The sequence below is a fragment of the Palaemon carinicauda genome, chromosome 37 (assembly GCF_036898095.1).
Source record: "Palaemon carinicauda isolate YSFRI2023 chromosome 37, ASM3689809v2, whole genome shotgun sequence".
NCBI classification, from domain to species: Eukaryota; Metazoa; Arthropoda; class Malacostraca; order Decapoda; family Palaemonidae; genus Palaemon; species Palaemon carinicauda.
In genome coordinates, this window is record NC_090761.1 from 67,157,993 (window position 1) to 67,182,992 (window position 25,000).

The 25,000-nt window shown below is 39.1% G+C and overlaps 2 protein-coding genes across 2 annotated transcripts in view; one reads left to right on the forward strand and one right to left on the reverse strand.

Moving 5' to 3' along the window:
* The window catches only part of LOC137629753 (uncharacterized), a 71,778-nt gene that overhangs the window by 21,850 nt on the left and 24,928 nt on the right, over positions 1-25,000 (reverse strand). The window lies entirely within an intron of this gene.
* LOC137629752 (uncharacterized) lies at positions 1,830-18,520 on the forward strand. The gene is made up of 4 exons (XM_068361353.1): positions 1,830-2,084; positions 6,435-6,780; positions 7,110-7,303; positions 17,442-18,520. Exons 1-4 carry the CDS (start codon positions 1,882-1,884, stop codon positions 17,650-17,652), a joined length of 954 nt encoding a protein of 317 aa, XP_068217454.1. The 5' UTR covers positions 1,830-1,881; the 3' UTR covers positions 17,653-18,520.

Here is a 25,000-nt window from a genome sequence, read left to right on the forward strand (position 1 = left end):
ATTAACCCTTCTTACGCAACATATACTGCACAAACAGTTCATCTTAATTCCTTCAACTTTTTTTCTTCCATTTACATTTAACATTCATACTTGACTTCCATCCGAGAGAATTTGCTCATGCAACAAGCTCTTCATACATTCTTATCTTGACTTCCATCGGCAAAATTTAATGTAGCGTATTTAGTGAATAAAGTATTTTTTATCAATATGGATGTAAGCTTCTGGTTGGGGATGAATGCGTCACACACACACACATCCATATATATATATATATATATATATATATATATATATATATATATTTATATATATATACAGTATACTGTATACTATATATATATATATATATATATATATATATATATATATATATATATATATATATATATATATATATATATATATATATATATATATATATATATATATATATATATATATATATATATATATATATATATATATATATATATATACATATACTGCATATATGCGTGTGTGTGTGTTTGTATGTGTTTGTTAAAAATTATAGAAGTTTTAAAAGATGGCAGAGATGTAGGACTGAAAATGAATATGAGTAAAACTAAGATAATGTTAAGTGAAAATGCAGAGACAACAAATAAGTACTATAGACGAACATCTTAAGATTGCTAATGAATATATCAGGATTAATAGAGTAGGCTACACTTTTAATCCTGGAATATACGTACTAAGACAAACGGTGTTTCCTTAGGATATGAAACCAAAATTAAGAGAGATAAGCATGGGATAGAGAGTATTTGGCAAACAGATTATGAAATGTAAAATGTCACTTTCTCTAAAAAGAAAAGTATTTAATTAGATGGTCTACCAGTTTTAACTTAGGCATCAGAAATTTAGAGCCTTACTAAAGCCTTAGAACATAAGCTAGTTACAACTCAGCGACTATGGAAAGCATATTGATGCAATTAACACTAAGAGACAGAAAAGAACAACAAGGATACGAGGGCAAATGAAAGTAGAGGATATTCTAACAATATAAAAAGAAATGGACATGGGCAGGACATAAAATAAGTATGACAAATAATAGATGGACATTAAAAAAGAAAAGAAAACATAATGGGTCCCTAGAAACGGCAAAAAAAGCAGGGGAAGGAAGAGAAGACGATGGGTTGAAGAACTATGTAAATTTGCTAGTAGCCTATATAGAAAGACCATACACAGCCGCGAGTAGAAAGACATGTCTGAGGCCTTTGTTCTGCATTGGAATAGTTATGGTATATATATATATATATATATATATATATATATATATATATATATATATATATATATATATATATATATATATATATATATATATAATTATATATAATATATACTGTATAAGAAAACTTGTCATAAAGAAAAGTAAAAGAGTAAAAGAGCGGAAGAACTTGCGCAGAATTGTCTGGCATTATTGATGACAGACTTTTAATCCCAGTTTTACATTCTGTGCACGAGTTTTAACTTGACACTTTAACAGCGGCATCGAATTTCATGTCTCATGACTTTGGAATGTACCGGTAAGTCAAAGGAACAGGATTATATCTGCAATTTCTGCCAAACCTTGCTACAAATCGTACTATTTGCACAAAAAATACCAATCTGTTGTAGGATTAGATTTGAATAAATTATGTACATTATAAGGATTGTATTAAGTGTATTGAAATGTCGTTACTTATGGTAATTATTCCAAACAGTATACGATAATTAATAGTTTATAATTCACTTATGGTAACTATAATCTAGCCATCCGTTGGTTGGGTGGGACGAACCAACCAGGAACTGGTAAAGTCGCACCCCTTCGAAGCGCGTCAGTTTAAAAACGTAAACAAACCCCCCCAATATCAGTACATCATCATGGCGGGCAAGTTTACGAAAAGCTGGTCATTTTTCGGGCCCAGGAGACCACATAGCGATGATTACTTGGGTCAGCATTATCAGCCAGGTACGCCCAGCAGTCGCATAAATCTACAGCAGCGATTTGGTGATCAAAATGCGCAAAATCGACAGTGGAGAAGAGGACCTTTACCGCCGCCTCCACCCACACAGCAATCCAACGGGTGCGTCAGCCATCGGAAACGAGTTAGCCTTGCATGACGTCAGATTGATAGTATTTTATTGTAGTGAGGTTTAAATAGTTACGCGAGAGCTAAATTTAGGCGTGACATTGTACATCGCTCTCGTTTCATTCATAAATAACTATTTTTTGTTGGGAAAAGGGGTAGGAAGTAAGGTTGGGATGGGTTACAGGGTTCAGTTGCAGCGAGATTAATTGGGTAATTCCCACTGCAGCATAATCTTACCTCTTATTTAAATGTATCAAATTATATGCAGTGAATTGAGTAAATATTTAGGGTACATAACCTTAATCGAGTTATTGATAAGTTTAAGGTTTTAGATATATAATAGTTTTTATAGGCTATGCATAATATTAAACCTAGGGTATGAAGCCTATTCTAGTTTAGACATTTTATTAGTAACAAACTGGCAATAATAAAGAAGATACGAGGATAGTGAAAATGTGAGCCAGATAAATTTCACATTTTAAATTGTAGACAAGACTTTTTGCTTCAGTTAGCCGCAGCATTTTTATGCATGCTTCCTGGACCCACGTCTCGTTCTTACTTTTGAAGTTTCCGTCAACCATCAATCTTATATCCTATAAATTTTTAATAAATATGTGGCATTTTAAGCTGTGAAAGTAATCTAAGGAATAAATTATTTTTAATTTCTTTTCTCAAAGTAATATATATTTTTTAATTTTATTTGATGTAGGTCTCAAATTCTGCTTATTGCAGTATTAAGGTGACCTACTAGTTTAATCATGTTTACCTCCTTTTATTTTTCTCTATGGGTAATCTGTGTTATCTAATTTCATTGTTTTATAGCTCACCTTATAATAATGTAGCCTATATTTGCAAAAATAGTTACAGTAACAATCACTCTCGTTCATTGTGAATCAGAGACTAATAGTAAAATACTTCAAGGAAGTACGAAGAGCAATTGTCAATTAAGAAAAGAAATTTTACCTACGAAAGAAGTACCTTTGAACTTATACAAATTGCAAGGGCTAAGGTCAATTTATTTGAAGAAATGCAAGTTTATATTTTTTCTTGAGTATGATAGTGGAAGATCTTTGTGTGTTAATTACAGTCGTGCCGCTGTAGTCAAGTAGTCAAGTTGATTCGCATATAAGCAATAACATTAACCTGATTTCCATACATGAAATTTCTCACGTAAATTAATCTTCGGTCTTTGTTCTACAGGATAATATCTCTCTCTCTCTCTCTCTCTCTCTCTCTCTCTCTCTCTCTCTCTCTCTCTCTCTCTCTCTCTCTCTCTCTCTCTCTAAGGATATCACTTTTAGGGAACATAAACTCTCGACATATTAGTGACAAAATGCATATAAACAAATTGGAATCCATTAGAAAAAAAAATTGAATAGATCCTCTTATCTTTCAAGTAACATCCCCTCCATCAAAAATAGTGTACAGTAGTGTTATACAGGATACTACAAAAAAGTTGTGCTATATGTTATACTATACATCATTGGCTTAATGATGTCTGAACAGGAATTAATGATAAGTTGAAGACTGTACTGTACTTTATTGTACTTTACATAAATTCCATTGCATTCTTAACCTTTTCACTCCCTCTTTACACAAATAAATTTATCACTCAAGGCCCACACCTTTTTTGGAGATGTTCAATTTAACCCTTCATACCACAAAAACTATTAGTGTTAAGAATTAAAGAATAAATTTCATTTCCATTGATCTACAAAAGTACTTCGGTTTACAGGCATAATTTGTTCTGGAAGCGAGCTTGTAACCTAACATGCTTTAAAGGAAATTCACTTGATGCATTCCACAAGTCCATAAATACACGTATACGCTCATTTGTTCCTACTCAACATACAAACTCTCGTCCTTTACTTCTTCACGAGCTGGAATCAGTCATTGAGAAGAATAACTAGCAGATATGTGACTGGTGGGAACGGGGCAAACGCCCCTCCTCAAAGTTGGTTCTCTATTTACTTTTGCATCGACCATTGTTCTGTTCACACGTCTGTGCTGAAGCGCTCTTCAAGCTGTGGGTTCTTTTTTTAAGCTTTTGTGGTTGTCTATGGAATGGAAAGAGAAATTTCGTTTATGTAGAAGAGCGGGTGTTGCAACCGTTTAATGTCGAAGTCAGAGATAGACTTGTACTCCCCTCTGTGCATTATGTCAGAGGCATGTTTGTACACAGTTACCCCCCCTTCTGCCGAGTGTTGATAGTGGCCTGCAGTGGAGTGGAAGACGTATGCTCTGAAGGGGAAGCAGCGAGCTAGGCACTCAACGCAGTCCGGCTGGGCAATGCACAAGAAGACAGGGGAAGGCTTCCGCTGCTGTTTCTCTCGGACGTTAAGTCTGTTGCTTTTAAGTCCCAGGATCAGTTCCCAGGGAGTACGCTGCAGGGGTCAGGCTTTGTTGGTGTGCTGGCCACTCCAAGTGTTTGTTGCTCCTCTACAAAGGCTAAAGGGACTTCAGGTTTGATTGCGCAGGCTGTTGCCAATGAGTTTGACATAAGGTAGGTTGGGGCCTCTTTAAGACTATCAGGTAGGCCCTCCGTGACTGTTTTGAGGGACGTGCTAACCAAGATTACCCTCCCCCGATACACCCTGTGCAGATTTGTGATTCTTCTGTGGTGCCAGGTGTGAAGAAAGTGGTGGTTTCCCCCAGTGTCAGGGAACCCAGGCTCTGGTAAATCTAGTTTAGTTGCCTCCAACTCGGCGGACAAGATACTGGGGTCGGAGATAGTGATAAAGAAAGGTAAGGGTTCACCACGACCCTTGTGCCAAGGGGTCTGGGATCTGTGCTTCTTCTCGTGTGTCAATGGTTGTGCCTATGACCCCTCATGTTGTAGGGTCACGGAAATATGTAAGTGTGCTTTCCCCTTCTCTTGTGACAGTGTTTTGGCTCTTGCCATAGCAACCTATATGTGGTTTCTACCCCCAGGGGAGTGTCATCATCAGTGGTCACTCCGACCTTGACCGCTCTGCTTGCAGAAGCAAGAACGAGAGCTAGGAAGAGGAAGAAGCATGCATGATATCCTTCATCCTCCGATTCCAACTCTTCCTCTCACCAGAGGAAGTGGTTGAAGAAGTCCAGTAAGGCTAGCCATAGTCACAGGGACAAGGCTCCCAGCGACACTCAGGACGGTACCTGTGTGGTTCTCAGCCCACTTTGTGTTCCGACCCAGGTCCTGGCTATGGGCGGGTGGTCCCGGTTACCCCCGTCCAGTACCCTTGTAGCAGTGCCTGGTCTGGTAGCCTCAGCTGCTCTGGTAATTGGTCGGAATAGACGAGTGTGTGATGAACAGTCCGTTGCGGTGATTATGTTGAAGCTGTTGTGCCTTCCATCATCCTTTCAGTCTGGACAGTGAACTGCTGCTTCCCCCTCTTTCACGGACTTGTTCTTGGAAGAGAAAAGGGTACCAATCGATGCCGTACTAGAGGACATGCATTCTCTGGTACTGTAAGTGGAGAAGGTGGTGTGGGTGCATTTTCTTTCCATGATAAACCCTGTGCTCTGACCCAGTGTGTCTTGTTGAGCACCCCCGATTACATATCAGGTTCTATTCTTGGGAACGGAATAGACGCACCCGTGGGGGGAGCAGAGACTCATGAGTATGTTGCCTCACTGTTGGCCATGGTAATGGACGAAAGTGCTCAGGGGCAAGATGTCTCTGGGTCTTTGGACTACGGTCCAAAGGCCATGAAAGCAGCCTGCCGTGAGTTAGAGAGTTCCATTTTTGAGGTTCTTGCACTCTTTCGTGAGTGTAACATCCCACCGGAGAGGCTCAGGGAGGGCGTGATGTTTTTCTTGGTGGTCAGGCCGTGAAGGCACAGGGCTCTCTCCGTGAACAATATTTTCTATTTAAGGAGTGAGTCTCCATGCAAATAACAAGGGTTTGTATCTTCATACCAACACTGTAAATTGAAATAATGAAAGTAATTTGCACGTTTCCAAGAGTAATGTACAGTACATACTTTTATCATTGCTAATGAATCCTTCCTTGTACCTACAATACTGTATACCTAAAGGAGAACAGCTTACAAAGTGCTAAAACAAGGGAAGCTTTTGCCAAAAGTGTCCATGTTCATGATGTGTGTTTGTATTCTATGATTAATATAAATTATTTTTCATGATTTTTTTTTATTTGATAAATCATAAATAAAAGTTTTAATATTCCCTCTCCAAACACCAAGTTTAGTGGACCTTATATAATATGCAAAATCTATTTCCTTGAAATGCTTCTATAAGGATTCTTTGATATTATAAGTATGAATTATGATAATTTCACACTATAATGTAGTTAATTTTTGGCTTTGATGACTTAGTTATTTACAGATTTTCCTATATTTTCAGGAATTCAAGTAGTGTATTTGATAGACTGGGAGAAAGACAGATACCTCGCTTCGCTAGTTTTGATTTCAATCGGCTTGGGGGCATTCACAGTCACTATGCCAACGTAGAAGACTTCAGTAAACCATCCGGTGACGGTAACAAGAACGATGGCAAATCTCCACGTGCTTCCACACTTCCAAGACGACCCCTGAGAGATTTGCCATCGGGTGTTGCCCCTTTCTTGAATAGTCTGCAAGATAATGTTTCGCAGTTGAAACCGCAGACGAGTAAATTGTTCCAGGAGAGTGGGAAGAAAATGAACCGAGCCATTCAAGGTGTTAGGACGTCTCTATCTTCGTTTACACAGGTCTGTGCTGTATTTCACGATCACTTAAGTAATTGCTGTTAATTTGTTTGCATATACTGTTTGTTCCCTTGTGAATACAAAATTTTAAATAAATTTTAAGGTTAAACATCAATAAACAGAGAATGGAGAAAAGAAGCAATACTGTATGAACATCAGGGGAGGTTTATCTTTATTAAACATATGAAAATCGGGGGGTACTAAAATGGAATTCCATGTACAGTACTGCATTATCTCAAGTCACATATTTCTTATCTTAGAGTATTGTATTTTGACTTACAGTATATATTTTATAAGAGTGTCATTTGAATAATTTTCGTGAATCTTTACAGTTGTTTCGTAGTTCAACACGACGTCGCTACAAGTTAGATGGGGGAACACCAACACGCACTCCACGTCGTACCCCAAGTCGTCCTCAGAGACAGACTCCTGGTAAATTGTATTCGCCTTTTGATATCAGTACACCACGGACACCTCACACCCATCACAGAGGCCCTAAGCGTTTACAAGTAGCAACACCCCGCAGGTACGATGGTTCTATAACAATTGTCTTCCGTTTACTGTATACACTTATATTGAAATTCAATTTTTTTTTAAGTAAAATGATTTTAGAAGTATTTATACCTTTGAAATGGTGCTTTAAGGAGCATTTCACAGAGCGACACAGGTTGAGCCCAGAAATAGATTTTTCCTTCGTCAAAATCCCTTTTTGCAAGAGTAGAAGTTTTAATTTAAACTATAGCGTAGTTCAATTAGTATACGTTTCACATCTGGGGTCCAGAAAACTTAGTGTTTGTTAGTGGAAGGGAGATTAGATGACACGCAGTTATTCAATAAATTTCAAAATTACACTACAGTTTTCACTAGTAAATTACATTGATCAATTCATTAAGTCTTATCTGCATGAGGTAAATTGTTAATGCTCCTTATTTAAAAAATTAAATTGTTGACATTGTTTTGAACTTATGCATTGGAAATGATTATTATTGTATGTCCTCTAGCTGCCTGACAAATTACATTTAAAGATTTTCAATATTAATCTTACCCGATAATCATGTAGCTGTCAACTCCGTTGCCCGACAGAATTCTACGGACGGGATACGCCAGCGATCGCTATACAAGAAGGGGGTGTACTCACCAGCGCCACCTGTGGCCAGGTACTGCAGTACTTCTTGTTGACACCACCTCAATTTTTCCTCTGTCGTGCTTCCGGCAAGACCTACATGGATACGCTTATAATTTTGGAGTCTTTGTTCACGGTTTTGGTGAAGTATTGCTCTGAGATTTCAGCTTTCGCTATACAGGAAGCTTTTCCCTTAGCTTAGATAGCTTTTGGATTAATTTTGATTAATTTTGATTAATGGTATAACGATCTTTGCTTTAATTTGGAAACCCCCTTTGACTGTTCTCTGATTCAAGATGTCCGACCATTCACAAGCTCCTACCCAAAGACGATGTAGAGTTAGCACTTGTGTTAGGCGTCTTCCGAAGGCCTCGGTTGATCCTCACACCGTTTGTTCCGACTGTCGGGGAAAATCCTGCCAGTTGGATGATCGATGTGAGGAATGTGCCGGTCTTTCAGAATTTGATTTTATTCAATTCCTTAAATATACGACTAAGTTAGAGAGTGAGAGAGTTAGGAGGAGTTCGGCTCGCTCTTTGCTTTATTCATCCCCCCATGATCCTCATCCTTTTCCTCCCCCTGTAGTGGCTACCCCCGAACCTACTATTAGTGCTCAGCCTGATATGTCGGATGTTTTACGTGCCATTCAGGCTTTAGGTGATAAGGTGGAGTCGGTAGTGAGTGACCACAAGTTCCTCTTGGCAGACGTCAAGGAACTTAAAGTGAAAAGTGCAGTGGGAAGTGGTAGTGCCAGTGCTGTGCCTAGTGCTAGTGTCAGTGTCAGTGTTGCGCGTGAGGATACTTCTGTGCGTGCCAGTCGTCCTCCCAGTCCGGGACCTCTTGCAAGCTCCCAAGCCCAGGGGAGAAGCAATGTCGAAGGGCAAAAGGGTTCGGCAGGCCTTGATCGGCGCACAGTAGTATCCTCAGTGGTTGCGGGCGTATCTTATAGAGATCGTCACTTCCACTCTCAGACGATTGAGCCCTTAATTTCCTCGTCTGCAGAAAATTTTTCTGGGAGAAAACGCTGGACTCAGGTCTCAAGACCTCTTAAGCGTAAAGTCCAGACCGCGCGAGTCCAACAGCCCGGGTGTAGCCATTGGGCTAGCTCGGACTCGCCGCAGTCATCAGGTGACTGCACGCCTCCTAAGAGAGGTAAGGCGATGCCTCAACAGACCTCAACTTCTGTTAAAGCTATGCCTCAACAGACCTCAACTTCTGTTGATCCTAAGATGGCTATGCTGCAGACTATGCAGTCGCAGCTTGCGGTGTTGATGCGGGAGTTTCAGGCAGAGAAGGTTAATACACCTCCTCCTGCGAGCGCTCCTCCTCCTCTGCGCAGTCCAATCTGCCAGACGTATGATATTGAGGTTCCTCAAGCTACCTCCATGCGTGAGCTGCCGCGTTGGGAGTTGCCAGATACCAGCGCTGTGCAGCAACCTCCACTTTCCTTGAGGCAGGAGCCTCTTACCACGCGGCAACCTCCTCAACAATGGGGGCAGGAGCCTTATGCCTTACAACAACCTCCTCTACCCTTGAGGCAGGAGTATCTTGCATTACAACCATCCTCGAGGCAGCAACCTCTTGAGGTACGACAACCTCTACCATCCTTGAGGCAGCCACCTCAACTCTCGCAGCAGCCACCTCCACTTTCCTCGAGGCGAGAACCTCAACTCTCGAGGCAAGCACCTCAAGAACCTCAACTCGTGAGACAAGAGCCTCTCTCTGCGCAGCCACCTCAACCCTTGAAGCAAGCGCAACTCTTGAGGCAGGAACCTCATGCTATGAGTCAGCCACCTCAACGCATGCATCTACCACTTTCTCCTCAGCTTGAGCCTCTTCCCATTCAACTTGAACCGCAGTCTATGCAGCATGAGCCTCATGTTTTACAACAGTCGCCTCTCACCACGCTTGCTCCTCAGACCTCCGCAGAACCTCCTTCATCCCAGCCTCATGACTTTGTCATTACCAGCCCTCATCCTCTTCAACAGAGACTTGAGGATGAATCCGCAAGTGCGCATGCACCCGCTCTTCAGGATTCAGCCATTCAGCATACCGCTTTAACTTTACCTCTCGCTTCTCAACCCTCAGGTGATGAGGTTTCTGAGGATGAAGCTGCTCACCTGGATGATCCTTCATCTGACGTGGAGGAACCCAAGTCATTGCCACCCTCCATTGACTTTCGCAAGGTCCTGGCTCTGTTCAGAGAGTTATACCCGGATCACTTTGTTTCTGCTACCCCTCGCTCTCCTCCATCCGAGTTCTCTCTAGGCATGCAACCTGTTAAGTCTGCCTACACTAAGCTCGTCTTCGCTAGATCTTCAAAGAGAGCTTTGAGAATGTTAGGGGATTGGTTGCAGTCCAAGCAGCAACTGGGAAAGACGTCTTTTATGTTTCCACCTCCTAAGCTGACTTCTAAGGCGGGCGTCTGGTATGCCACAGGAGAGGAACCAGGCTTGGGGGTCCCTGCCTCTGCCCAGGCTGACTTCTCAAGTTTGGTTGACTCTCCACGAAGGTCGGCTATGAGACGCTCTAAGGTCTGCTGGACCTTTTCTGACCTGGACCACTTCTTAAAGGGAGTCTTTCGCGCCTTTGAAATTTTTAATTTTCTCGACTGGTGCCTGGGGGCCTTGAGCAAGAAGACTGCCCCATCTGACAAAGACTCGGCCATGCTGATCATGTCCTGTATGGACAAAGCAATTCGCGATGGTTCCGGCGAACTTGCCTCTATGTTTGTATCGGGAGTCCTCAAGAAAAGGGAACAACTTTGCTCCTTCCTTTCCACTGGTATCACCTCTTGCCAAAGGTCACAGTTACTTTTTGCTCCTCTTTCTAAGTCCCTGTTTCCTGAGGATCTTATCAAGGAATTGTCTGCGGCTCTTATTCAGAAGGACACGCATGACCTTGTGGCCTCTTCAGCACGGAAGGCTAAGGTTGCTCCTTCAGTTCCTAGAACTTACCGCACCCCAGTGGCTGATACTCCTGCTACCAGATTTATTCCGCCCTTTCGTGGCAGAGCCCCCAGCCGAGGAGGTACCCGCCCAGACGGTCACAGGGGCAGGTCCAAGAAAGGTACCAAGTCTTCGAAAAGCAAACATTGACTCTCCTCCTCTCCAGACAGCTGTAGGAGCCAGACTCAAGATCTTCTGGCAAGCTTGGGAAAGAAGAGGTGCAGACGCCCAGTCTGTCAAGTGGCTAAGGGAGGGTTACAGGATACCATTCTGCCGCAGTCCCCCTCTGACCACTTCTCCCATCAACCTCTCTCCCAACTACAAGGAAAAGGACAAGAGGCTAGCGTTACATCAAGAGGTGTCGCTCCTGTTACAGAAGGAGGCAGTGGTGATAGTCCGGGATCATCAATCCCCGGGCTTTTACAACCGTCTCTTTCTGGTGGCCAAGAAGACAGGAGGTTGGAGACCGGTGCTGGACGTCAGTGCGCTCAATGCTTATGTCACCAAGCAGACGTTCATTATGGAGACGACGAAGTCGGTCCTAGCAGCGGTCAGGCAGGAGGACTGGATGGTCTCGTTGGATCTGAAAGACGCCTACTTTCACGTTCCCATTCATCCAGACTCCCAACCTTTTCTGAGATTCGTTTTTGGAAAGGTTGTGTACCAATTCCAAGCCCTGTGTTTTGGCCTAAGCACGGCACCTATGGTGTTTACGCGACTGATGAGGAATATTGCGAAATTCCTCCACTTGGCGGACATCAGAGCCTCCCTTTATTTAGACGACTGGCTGTTAAGAGCCCCCACAAGTCGTCGCTGTCTGGAGAGTCTCAGTTGGACTTTGGACTTGACCAAGGAACTGGGTCTTTTGGTCAACTTAGAGAAGTCCCAGCTTATTCCTTCCCAAACCATCGTTTACCTGGGAATGGAGATTCGGAGTCAAGCTTTTCGGGCTTTTCCGTCGGCCCCAAGAATCAACCAAGCCCTAGAGTGCATACTGAGCATGCTGAAGAGGAACAGATGCTCGGTGAGACAGTGGATGAGTCTAACAGGGACCCTGTCATCGTTAGCCCTGTTCACAGAGTTAGGGAGACTCCACCTCCGCCCCCTTCAATACCATCTAGCAGCTCACTGGGACAAGAATATGACGCTCGAAGCGGTCTCTATTCCTGTTACCAAAGAGATGAAGACTACTCTCATGTGGTGGAAGAGCAACATCCTTCTCAAGGAGGGTCTCTCGTTAGCTGTTCAGACCCCCAATCTTCATCTCTATTCGGACGCATCAGACTCGGGCTGGGGCGCGACCTTGGACGGACAGGAATGCTCGGGAACATGGAACAAGGAACAGGAAACGCTTCACATCAATTGCAAGGAGTTGTTGGCAGTACATCTGGCCTTAATGAACTTCAAGTCCCTCCTGCTAAACAAGGTGGTGGAGGTGAACTCCGACAACACCACAGCCTTGGCATACATCTCCAAGCAGGGAGGGACTCATTCGAGGAAGCTGTACGAGATAGCAAGGGACCTCCTCATTTGGTCAAGAAGTCTAAACCTCACGCTGGTAACGAGATTCATTCAGGGCAATATGAATGTCTCGGCAGATCGCCTCAGCAGGAAGGGTCAAGTCATCCCCACAGAATGGACCCTTCACAAGAACGTGTGCAGCAGACTTTGGACCTTGTGGGGTCAGCCAACGATAGATCTGTTCGCCACCTCCATGACCAAGAGGCTCCCATTGTACTGTTCCCCAATTCCAGACCCGGCAGCAGTTCACGTGGATGCTTTTCTGCTGGATTGGTCCCATCTCGATCTATATGCATTCCCGCCGTTCAAGATCATCAACAGAGTTATTCAGAAGTTCGTCTCTCACGAAGGGACACGGCTGATGTTGGTTGCTCCCCTTTGGCCTGCAAGAGAATGGTTCACAGAGGTACTGCAATGGCTGGTCGACGTTCCCAGGACTCTCCCTCTAAGAGTGGACCTTCTACGTCAACCTCACGTAAAGAAGGTACACCCAAGCCTCCACGCTCTTCGTCTGACTGCCTTCAGACTATCGAAAGACTCTCTAGAGCTAGAGGCTTTTCGAAGGAGGCAGCCAGAGCGATTGCCAGAGCAAGGAGGATATCCACTCGTAGAGTCTATCAATCCAAGTGGGAAGTCTTCCGAAGCTGGTGCAGAGCCAATGCAGTTTCCTCTACCAATACCTCTGTAACCCAAGTTGCTGACTTCCTGTTACATCTTAGGAATGTTAGATCTCTTTCGGCTCCTACGATCAAAGGGTACAGAAGTATGTTGGCATCAGTTTTCCGCCACAGAGGCTTGGATCTTTCCTCCAACAAGGATCTACAGGACATCCTTAAGTCTTTCGAGACCTCTAAAGAACGTCGCTTGTCCACTCCAGGCTGGAATTTAGACGTAGTCTTAAGGTTCCTTATGTCTCCTAGATTTGAACCTCTCCAGTCAGCCTCTTTCAAAGACCTTACTCTCAAAACTCTTTTCCTCGTCTGCCTTGCAACAGCCAAAAGAGTTAGTGAGGTTCACGCCTTCAGCAGGAACATAGGATTCACATCCGAAACAGCAACATGTTCCTTACAGCTCGGGTTTTTGGCAAAAAATGAACTTCCTTCACGTCCTTGGCCTAGATCGTTCGAAATTCCTAGCCTTTCCAACATGGTGGGTAACGAGCTAGAGAGAGTTCTTTGCCCTGTCAGAGCTCTAAAGTACTATCTTAAAAGGTCTAAGCCTATACGAGGGCAATCAGAGGCCTTATGGTGTGCCATCAAGAAACCTTCGATGCCTATGTCCAAGAACGCAGTTTCTTACTACATAAGGCTTCTGATTAGAGAAGCTCATTCTCACATGAAGGATGAAGACCTTGCTTTGCTGAAGGTAAGGACCCACGAAGTGAGAGCTGTAGCTACTTCGATGGCCTTCAAACAGAACCGTTCTCTGCAGAGTATTATGGATGCAACCTATTGGAGGAGCAAGTCAGTGTTTGCATCATTTTATCTCAAAGATGTCCAGTCTCTTTACGAGAACTGCTACACCCTGGGACCATTCGTAGCAGCGAGTGCAGTAGTAGGTGAGGGCTCAGCCACTACATTCCCTTAATCCCATAACCTTTTTTTTTTAACCTTTCTCTTGAATGCTTTTATTGTTGTTTTTGGGTTGTTACGGTAGGCTAAGAAGCCTTCCGCATCCTAGTTGATTTGGCGGGTGGTCAATTCGTTCTTGAGAAGCGCCTAGGTTAGAGGTTGTGTAGAGGTCCTTTAGTATGGGTTGCAGCCCTTTATACTTCAGCACCTTAGAGTTGTTCAGCCTCCTAAGAGGAACGCTGCGCTCAGTAAGGAAGACGAACTTATTAAAGGCAGAGTAATGGTTCAAGTCGACTTCCTTACCAGGTACTTATAATTTCATTGTTATTTTGAATAACTGATAATATGAAATACGGGATACTTAGCTTCTTGATATACATGTACACTGGTTTTCACCCACCTCCCTGGGTGTGAATCAGCTACATGATTATCGGGTAAGATTAATATTGAAAAATGTTATTTTCATTAGTAAAATAAATTTTTGAATATACTTACCCGATAATCATGATTTAATTGACCCACCCTTCCTCCCCATAGAGAACCAGTGGACCGAGGAAAAATTGAGGTGGTGTCAACAAGAAGTACTGCAGTACCTGGCCACAGGTGGCGCTGGTGAGTACACCCCCTTCTTGTATAGCGATCGCTGGCGTATCCCGTCCGTAGAATTCTGTCGGGCAACGGAGTTGACAGCTACATGATTATCGGGTAAGTATATTCAAAAATTTATTTTACTAATGAAAATAACATATTACAGTTGCTCTGTGATAAGAACTAATTCTATGATATCTATAGTTTAGGGTCATAGGCTGTTATTGATAGGAAGAATGCCACTATTTCTGCAGTAGAGGACAGAATCACACTGTAGCGAACAAAGCTAGCCCTTCACAGTGGATTCAGTGTTGTAATCATTATTGTCCTCCTTTTCTGAGAAAGGCTGAAGCCAAAGAAGTGTAAGATATCATTCTTACTGGGTGTTAGTAGAACAAAAAAAATAACCAACAGCAAACCTGGACCAGCACATGATGCTCCAAGGGTTGAGGAATTGTCTTGGAGTTCATTGTTATCTTCATCTGCCAAGAGTGACATTTCTAATCCATGTGATAGCTAGAGCAGCACTCAGTAGAGAGCATACCTTCGCCACACCAAGCAGTCTTAATTTGCTCTTAACTCCACTGCGTACTTGTACTTTAATGTAATTACTTCAAAATCTAAGGGATTTGCCCTTGGGCCATACCCATGTCCACCAAGTTTTGTTGAAATTGGTTCAGTAGTTTTTACGTAATGTTGTTAAGAAAAAGAAAAAAAAAAAACAACTAAATATTTCGCATTTACTTAACATTGCGATTATTTTCAAAGTAATTTATCCAAAATGCTACAGATTCATCCCTTGGTCATACCCAGCATGACTACTAAGTTTGGTTAAAATCGGTACTGTAGTTTTTGTGTAAAGTTGCTCACAAACAAACAAATAAATAAACTAACAAACAGACAGGGATGAATACATATCCTTTGCAAAATCTTTGATTTTGCAAAGCAGTAACATATTTGAAGTAGCATTCAAGTGCTACTCCATATCCTAAAGCCACATTGAATCCTATCTGTGAGCTGAGTGTTGATCCTGCTATGTTCAATGAAATAGTTGACCACTAAGCGTGTGAAAGATTGCTTCGTGATAGCATTATATACCCTGAACCTTAAATAATAGGTACAGCAGTGGTAATAACCTATGTGTTGGCTATTCACTAAGAACTATGTGATGTAAATAGATGTATCATTTTCCTTCTTGTTTTTCAAGCTCCCTGTTGCTAATCTTCATCCTCAGAATAATAGTTGGTAAAGTGAATGCTCATTATTGCAGGATAGCATTTTTTTACACTACTCAGTTGAAAAAATTTCTCTGACAATTTTCATGGTTTCCTATTTCATGCAGCCAAAGCAGAGATCTCTTTTTTTATAATCATCCTTAGGAAAGAACCCTTTGTATAAGTGTAAAAGGACAAAGAACATCCATGGTTGTACACACACCAAGATTGCTTACACGTCATTGTCATCCTTTTGTTCCCTTCTTTACTTTATCATCTGAGGATCTATCTTTAATTTAGTAACACGTTTTCATCAGGAATTCTCTTTGAGAGACTTATCAGGCCACTGCTAATTTTTCTGTTGATGTTTGTAATTTCACATAGCAACATGAATAGGTTCCATGTGTTTTAAGGTACTGGTTTGATTATACAATGCCTTGATGGTGGGAATAAATCATGTCAGGCACACAATTGATAGTTCTCATAGATGTGGACATACTTCTAGCTATCATGAGTACTTAGGGCAGACATTGCAAGAATTCTTGCTGTTACGGTCAGAAATTTCATTAAAAGTTTAAAGCTACATCATTTCATGAAGAATGCTCAACTTATTTGAGGAAGAAGTAGAGCTAGAAATTGGAAGATTGGCTAACAGTGCCTTATGTCAGATGTTGAATTAATTAGAGACAACAAATTGTGGTAATAAAGAATTCTGTGGAGGCAATTTAACAAAGTATGAAGCATTATCAACAGTAGATTTTTACTTCCAGAAAATCCATACTGATGTTCTAGAGGAGTTCCATTTATGAGGAAATTCAGGTTAACATTCATTTCAAAACTAGCATAACTGGTTAGTTGATTGATAGTATTAAAAGTTTTATTTCTTTCCGAGAGGTCTCGTGTATAATGTAATAAAAGGGATTTTATTGAGACCTTTCGGCTGTGATTTTGAGGCTCTTAACCCTTTTACCCCCAGGCTATTTGGAACTTTCCAACCCTTAACCCCCAGGGGTTATTTTTTTTCATGCACATTTTGCAGTATAGTATATTTTTTTTAAATTGCTCTAACAGCCTTAATTTTCGTCATAGAGAGGTCAGGTTGGTCTCATTCTCTTGGAAAATGCCTGAAGTTTCTCAAAAAATTATCAAAAATATGCAAAAAAAAAAAATGCAAATAGCCGTTTTTTGCAAGAATGTACCGGTACATCCATGGGGGTAAAGGGATGAGTTTTGTGAAATGTACCAGTACGTCCTTTGGGGGTAAAAGGGTTAAGACTTGCCCATGCAATTTATTCTTCAACATGGACGGACAATTGGAAAAAGTAAAGGTGATGTAGGGCAAGCTATGTTGACCAATTGCGTAAGAGTAGAGTTTGATTCATTGGGCTGGTTAATTTCTTTTTGATAAAAATATAATATGGAAGCTATATGGAAAAGATCAAAGGGAACGGTTGAAAAGTAAAAGGCATCTGGGGACTGAAGGGTCTGAAAAAACCTTTTATTTTTTACAGTGGGCCATGTAACGAAGGCTGTTCACAGTCCCCTACTAAGAGTATTATACTAAACTAAATATTCACAAGAGCATAGTAGAGACTGGAATTGAGAATAGGGTGAAAAGGTTGGCTGGTTTTAAAGTGATATTAGTCGTATTTTGATAAATTATACAGTGCTTTTTCTTATATTTGTCTTTGTCACGCAGAATATACGGAACCCAGAATTGTGCCTTGACTCGGACTCCCCAGCACCCTCCCAGGCCTGCTCCTGACGCATACCAGTGGACCCAGTTTCATTCTCCCTCTCAGAAATTTGGGCATGATGTCGTAGCTGCAAGACAGGGTATCAATGATTTTCACCACGTTGGTAACGGTATAATCAGTAACACACCTGGGCGATGGACTCAGTTTCGTTAACATCTCAAGAGAAGTAGATTGTATTTAAAATTGAGATTAATATTGATATTTTATTGATAAGTAAAACTACAAGTAGTTTGTAAGCTTTATGGATTTTTATCTTGTGATTTCTGTCATATACTCTACTTAAATATTATCAAATGAGATTAGGTTGAACAATTGTTTAACATATACTGCATTGACCAAAGCACACATCATTATCTTAATCGGCATCTAAACTTTACAATAGTGGTCTTCCCACTAAGTGTCAGCCATTAATATAGATTAATTTAAACAATTTATTTCATTTATGTGGTTCCATGTTTACACTTGGAATTAGGATATTCAAACTTTTTAAATGTGGCAGTTGAGTAAGCTTTTTATATGTAGATATTTCATTGAAATCTCTAAATCTGCCTTCAAGTTCCTAAATACTTTGCAGCTGTTTTCTTTTCTCATAGATCTGAATAGTGTACCTGCTGTTGTTCAAGTCAGTGAAATAATGTTTTTACCATAGGGTTTATTGTGCTGTAGTTTCACAGCATTGTAGAAGAGAAGGATATTCATAATTTCAGATTTTAAAGAAGATGTTTATGAAAATCTGGTTTCCCATATTTTGTAACAAACTACCTGTTTTATATAAGAAAAAATAGTCATACTAATCAATTACTTGGGTTCATATTTGTACCTGACACTTTTGTACAAAAGTATAGTATTCTGGCAAGTAATGAATCATTACTTTTTTGTTCTACAGTATTTATTTACTTAAAGGGGCATGTTTGGATCACCTCTTAGTACCTGATGAATTGTTAGAATAGTATGAGATTCTCATACTAGTATTAAAATTTCAAGTTTTGTACACTTTTTCTTATAAAAGCTTTTAAATTGATCTCATTACTATTCATTGTTGACTCTTCTCAGAGTTACTTTGTAATTGAAGGATTTACTAATATGATTCTCACTCGATATAGTTACTGAAGGGTTTACTAATATGATACTCACTTGATATAGTGATCATCAATGATTTTACAACCATTATCTATTTATGGGATTGGGCAATGAATGAGATCCTCACTCGACTGCGCTACTGCTCTTTCTATCCAAATTTCTAACTTTATTAGATCTATGAATTTAGGCACTGGGGCAAGATGGCGTTCACTGCACCCATGTGCAATGGGGAAACTTAATGCAGGAAGGAAAAGTTGAAATGTTGGACAGCAAGATGGAAGAAAGGAAGCGAGAGTTTCCAAAGTGACCCATCCCTTCTCCATGATTTTCTGGACCTACCTACTGGTGTCTTGTCATATAAATTCAGTTCATTTGTCAGCTTATAGACACAATAGAATCTAGGTAATTTCCTCATTTGTAATATGATCTCTATACAATACACCATGACCCTGAAGCTTATCAACATCTCCATTTTCTATGTATGTGCCCATCTCCTCTGCCTTGAGAAATATTTACATGTCTTACACATGTGTGACAGGTTTTTGCTTTTGGGATGGTCTTTATTTACTAATATAGTCTCTCTCTCTCTCTCTCTCTCTCTCTCTCTCTCTCTCTCTCTCTCTCTCTCTCTCTCTCTCTCTCTCTCTCATGTCGCCAAAGTAACATAAATCTTCTGTCCTCTGTAATCCCTAACCTTTCACCGCAGTCTTATTACTACAAGTCAGCTTATTAAAATACTTGCAGACTCAATGGCGTCAATGACCTTAGATGTCAGGATGCCTGAAAACTTTAAATCATTCATTCATTCATTGCAGACTCAAGAATTTATTCTTAAACAAGGGAAAATTGGAGCAAGGTTAAGTTGAAGAATTTAAACAGCCAGGTAAGATGAGACCAAAGAGAAACAGAAAGCAATGCGACTGAGGTCAAAGAAATGCTGCAAAGAACCTGTACTGACATTTGCAGTATGTCACGTTGGTGTGTGGTATTCTCCAATGAGGCCGTCTTACCACGTAATGCTCTTCCTCCCTCTTTCTATAATTAATTTCCTTATATATTTTGAACACAAAAAGCAATTACATTTTGCTACACATACTGTGATGTGCATCTACTGTACATGGCTACTTTGCATATTGGACTAATTATTCTCGTCCTTTTGTCATCATGAGCAACTCTTTTATATTTCACTATCCTTTTCTTTAATATTTCTAGAACTTAGCCTGCTGTTAATGGCAAGTAACATCTATAAACTTACTCACAGCACATTAGTACCTTACTCAATTATCACATTACACAACAATAAGCAGCAGAAATAAATTATTCATATTTGCAGGAGATTCTTCGTGACATTATAGACACTTGCATAGTTTTGCATCACAGCGATAGTTAAAATAGTGTAACCAGACTGCATGTATATCATCCGATGACAATTTTTCATGACAAAATGGTTTTTTTTTTTTTTTTTTTTTTTTTTTAGGAAAAGTGAGATGCATGGGAGGTTGGTTTAGTTTCTATGCTTTGCTACTAATATGGTATGTGGATCCCTGAAATCTTAAAATAGGACTTTCTCAGGCTATCAAGATTCCATATATATCTTTGAATATGTGGATGTACAGAAAAAACGTATATGATAAATTTTTTTACTTTTTTTTTCTCAAAACATTGACAAGCATTTATAATATAGATGCTACCTACATAATCAACATAAAACATGGGCAAATTATACTTCATTTTGGATTATTTGTTTTTGCGGTAGGGATTAACTTAATGCATTTTATCCTCATAATTGAAATATGATTGTAATACTCTATAAAAAGTACATACATATTTTTAAGAGGGATGAAGGGCATTTCTATTTTAACAGCACAATTGAGTGGTACCTTCTTAGATTTAAATTTTTCATTTCAGTATAATATAATCTCAGTAGATTTAAGAAAACTGTATTTGATACACTGCCAGTTGTATATATTATGTAATTTAAGAAACTGCTTAAATATTGGGTGTTGTTGATCTTCCCGTTGATTACAGGCTTTTACTTTTAAAGCTTCTTTTTCAATATATGAAGTATAAAATAACATCCTGTGAAAGACATAATGTGAGAATTAGAATACGGTAGTTTAGATTTCTTTACAGGGTAGTTGCTCAATGCTTAAGAGGAAAACTGTCTTCCATGAATATACTGTATACATTTTTACCTGTAAAACAGTAAGACTGTATAGGACAGCTGCTAATTGCTCTTGTTAGGTTCCTTGATGATCTTTTAGTTATGTTAATTTTGCAGGTTTCTAAGTAGTTATAATTCCATTCTGGCTTTAATTTTTTTTTTTTTTTAGCTATGCAGGTCCTCAACTGATAAACATTCTGAGATACAAACACAAATCCAACGGAAAATAATAAAGATAAGATACAGAAATATTGTAATAAAACAATATATCATTTAACCCTTTTACCCCCAAAAGGACGTACTGGTACGTTTCACAAAACTCATCCCTTTACCCCCATGGACGTACCGGTACGTCCTTGCAAAAAACTGCTATTTACATTTTTTTTTGCATATTTTTTATAATGTTTTGAGAAACTTCAGGCATTTTCCAAGAGAATGAGACCAACCTGACCTCTCTATGACGAGAATTAAGGCTGTTAGAGCAATTTAAAAAAAAATAGACTGCAAAATGTGCTTGAAAAAAAATAACCCCTGGGGGTTAAGGGTTGGAAAGTTCCAAATAGCCTGGGGGTAAAAGGGTTAATACAGTAACCAAAACAACAGTTGTAATAACCAGATAGTTCATATGAAACCAAACTATTTATTGGCTTCTGTAGCTGGAAATCATAGGCACGGGATTCAGGTTAGGCCTTCCCTAGGCCAGAATTTAACAACATTCGACTTGCAGACAATTCGATTCATAAATAGCTTCTTGTAACCAATTTTAATTTTGAAAGTTGAGGACCTTCTGCACAGTATTTGAGTTTTAGACTTCTCATAATGGTCAGCCATTACATATTATAATGATGTGGATGACTGTGAATTTAATTTTTTAAGTCGTAAACTGTATTGTATGTTTTTTCTTTTTTCGTATAGATTTAGCGATGACTAGTACTTTGTATTCTGTTGTATTGTGTTCTATGTTTTCTTATAGAGTACTGTGGTTATTTGGGGTTTTAATTTCATTTGTTTTGTGGATAATTTTAATTGATCTACTTAATGAACCTACAGGATTTTCAGTTGTGTGTGTATGTGTATATATATATATATATATATATATATATATATATATTTCATTTGCTTTATGTCGGCTACCCCCCCAAATTGGGGGAAGTGCCTTGGTATATGTATGTATGTATGAATAATACTGTGGTTTTAAAGTACCAATGTACATATCATTATTACTGATTTATATTTATCCTATTTCCCAGTTTCCCAGTATTATGGGCTTCTCAAAACACTCCTTGGATACTCAAATTGTTGAGAAAATGCAAATCTGGTACATTACCTTGTTGCTATTTTGAGTCATAAAGGTATTGTTCTTACTAAAACTATTTTTCATTTTTTTGCTTTTAATATTAGTTTGACTGAACATTTTCTTAAATTTTGAGATTTCAGAAGATTCCTGGTGTAATGTAGGCAAATCTACATATCAGCTTCCCCAAGAACCTATACTTTTTTTTTTCAATATTTTATTTCACATCTCCATTTCATTTGTTTATATTTAGTTGATGTCAAACATGCAGGGAGTCTCTCCTGTTCATGACTGCTTCTAACAAACAAATGATCAAGTTTCTTGCATAATCTTGAGAATCTGTTAATAACTTCGATTCTCAGCAAATTGTTTTTGCCTGGACAGTTTTAAGGAAAGCATATTGCGGTCAGCATGGAATTGTTGAGACATATATTTGAGGCAGCTAGAAGGGATTTTTAACTGATTACTATTTTTTTTTCCATTGCTAAGTGCTTATTCACTAAATCCTAGAAACCAAGATACCCTGTATACAGAAATTAATGTACTCATATATATCATAAATGTGAAATTAATTTTGAAACTTTTTCACCCTGTCAAAACAAAAAAAACATTAATAATTTTTGGTATAGAACTAACTTTCTCTTCTTCTATATCAGAGAAATCCAGAAGAGTATAAAAAAAGTAGTTTGGTTACTACTGTATATGTGAAAAGTAATTGCATGCGATGGAATACCTCACTTAGTCATTTTAACAATTAATTTCCTTGTTTTTATTGACCCCTTCCTTTTTGTATTGTTTTACAGTGTTCATTACTTGTGCTTTGAAGGTCATGTTTCTTTGTATGCTGAATATTGTATAAATATTTGCAAAGATATTTTTTCCAAATCGAGCAACATTTACATTTTGGTAATCTCATGTTTTTTATAGAATGAGTTTTACTAAACCTTTTATGGTTAAAATTTTATTTAGATATTGACAAGAAAACCTTTATTACATTAAAGAACATTTAGTGTGAAAACTTGAATGTTAATGTAATTTTATGTACCTAAAGAAGTTTCTATCAGTGGTAAATAGTTTGTATAATTTTGGGTCAAGTCCGTACAGGAAATCTCAAGGCTGTGACTTAAATTTTTTTTTCTATATTTTCCAATTTTTTTTCATTTGTCTTGCAAATGAACTTTTGGGGACTTGGTATAAGCAGAATGATTGATTGTGTTACTTCTTCATTTGCTTTTTTCCTTGAGTTTTATTATATAAATTATATAAGGTACAGTATACGTATTATGCAAAGGTGATTGGATATATATTCTTGTCATTTAAAAATAAGACTATTTTTGTGAGTAGTTCACTGATCTTGTATGAAACTGTGAATATTTCACTGAGCTCTCTTGTTTAAAGTATATTTCAAAATGTTTCAACAATAGATTGAAATATGAAAGTCCTATTCAAAATTATTCAGTAATTTTTATTATCCTGTAATTTTTTGACTGATAAATGTGTCATTGGGGGCCATAGCTCAAGTTAGATAATGGTGTATTGTACAATAAATAGACGAACTCTTAAAATCCACCTTGGAAATATATGCATATTGCAATATAGTTCATTATTAACTTTGATATCTTTAATAAAATTTTAAATATAATAAATGTCAGGTTATGAACACAAGTCCCTTAAAAAAAAAAAAAAAAGTGCTGTAATAAACTCTAACAAATACTATAACTCAAATATTTAGAAGTTGCTATGCTAATGATTACAGACTTCTGAAAAAAGTTTGTGCAAAGCACAGGCAAAAAATTTTTAATTTACCTCCGCCAAGGAAGTTGGAAGGAGGTTATGTTTACGTCCCTTGTTTGTTTTTGTTTGTGAACAGCTTCCTGGCCACACTTTTAATTATGGGGTAATGAAACTTGCAGGGATCAACTTAAGAATAAAGCTGGAAATTATATTTTGGAAGGTCAAGCAAAATGTCCTATTCACGTAATCAGCTATGTTTGGACATCATTGTTACAGAGACTTCAAACTTGGTTCATATTTGAGTGTATGAAAACCTATGCCAGTTAATGCATTTTAAGGTCAAGGTCGAGAAATAAGCTGCGGCGGCGGAGGTCTACGCTCGACTGAGTGCCCCTCTAGTTATTGTGTAGCAGATTGACTGAAACCCAATTCGGTTTGACTCCAGAATAACCTCTACATTGGATTCGGTATTCAAATCTATTAAGTTACAAGTAATGTGACTGTAAACTTATAACACATGTTATTTTCCTAGATATGTAATGGGTAAAGTCTATTGGGGGTGCAGATATCTATGGTTATCTTAGGATACGTCCCTGATTATACACGATATCTACGGAGTTGTTCCGGGGGTTGGAACCCTGTGATACCTGATGGTAATTCTCTTGTAATATCATTTGCAGAAATATACAGTAGTAAGCAGCCAAAGGGAACTTCCATCAGGACGACATGGCTATCAAACCCAAAAATAGATTATTCCTACGTCAAAATCCCTTTATTTTCCAAGATATGTGATGGTACTATGTCATTATTCATGGAAATAAACGAGACAGCCTATTTACATTTCAAGCACATGTTGATTGTGTTTACTTTGATGCAAACTTCAAAAAAATTGCTGTTCTCTAAAGGGATCATATTTACTACTATGTGCTGAACTGTACAAATTGTAACCAAGATTGAAGATCACATCCACAAGGATGATAACTACTGTATACTGTACTGTATTTGACTGCTCAAAGCCACAATTGCCAAACAATTCTTCTTCACTCAAGGCGTTAACTACTGCACTCTAATTGTTCAGTGGCCACTTTCCTTATGGTAAGCAGCTCTTTTAGGAGAAGGGCACTCCAAAATCAAACCATTGTTCTCTAGTTTAGGGTAGTGCCATAGCCTCTGTACCATGGTCTTCCACTGTCTTGGGTTAGAGTTCTCTTGCTTGAGGGTACACTCGG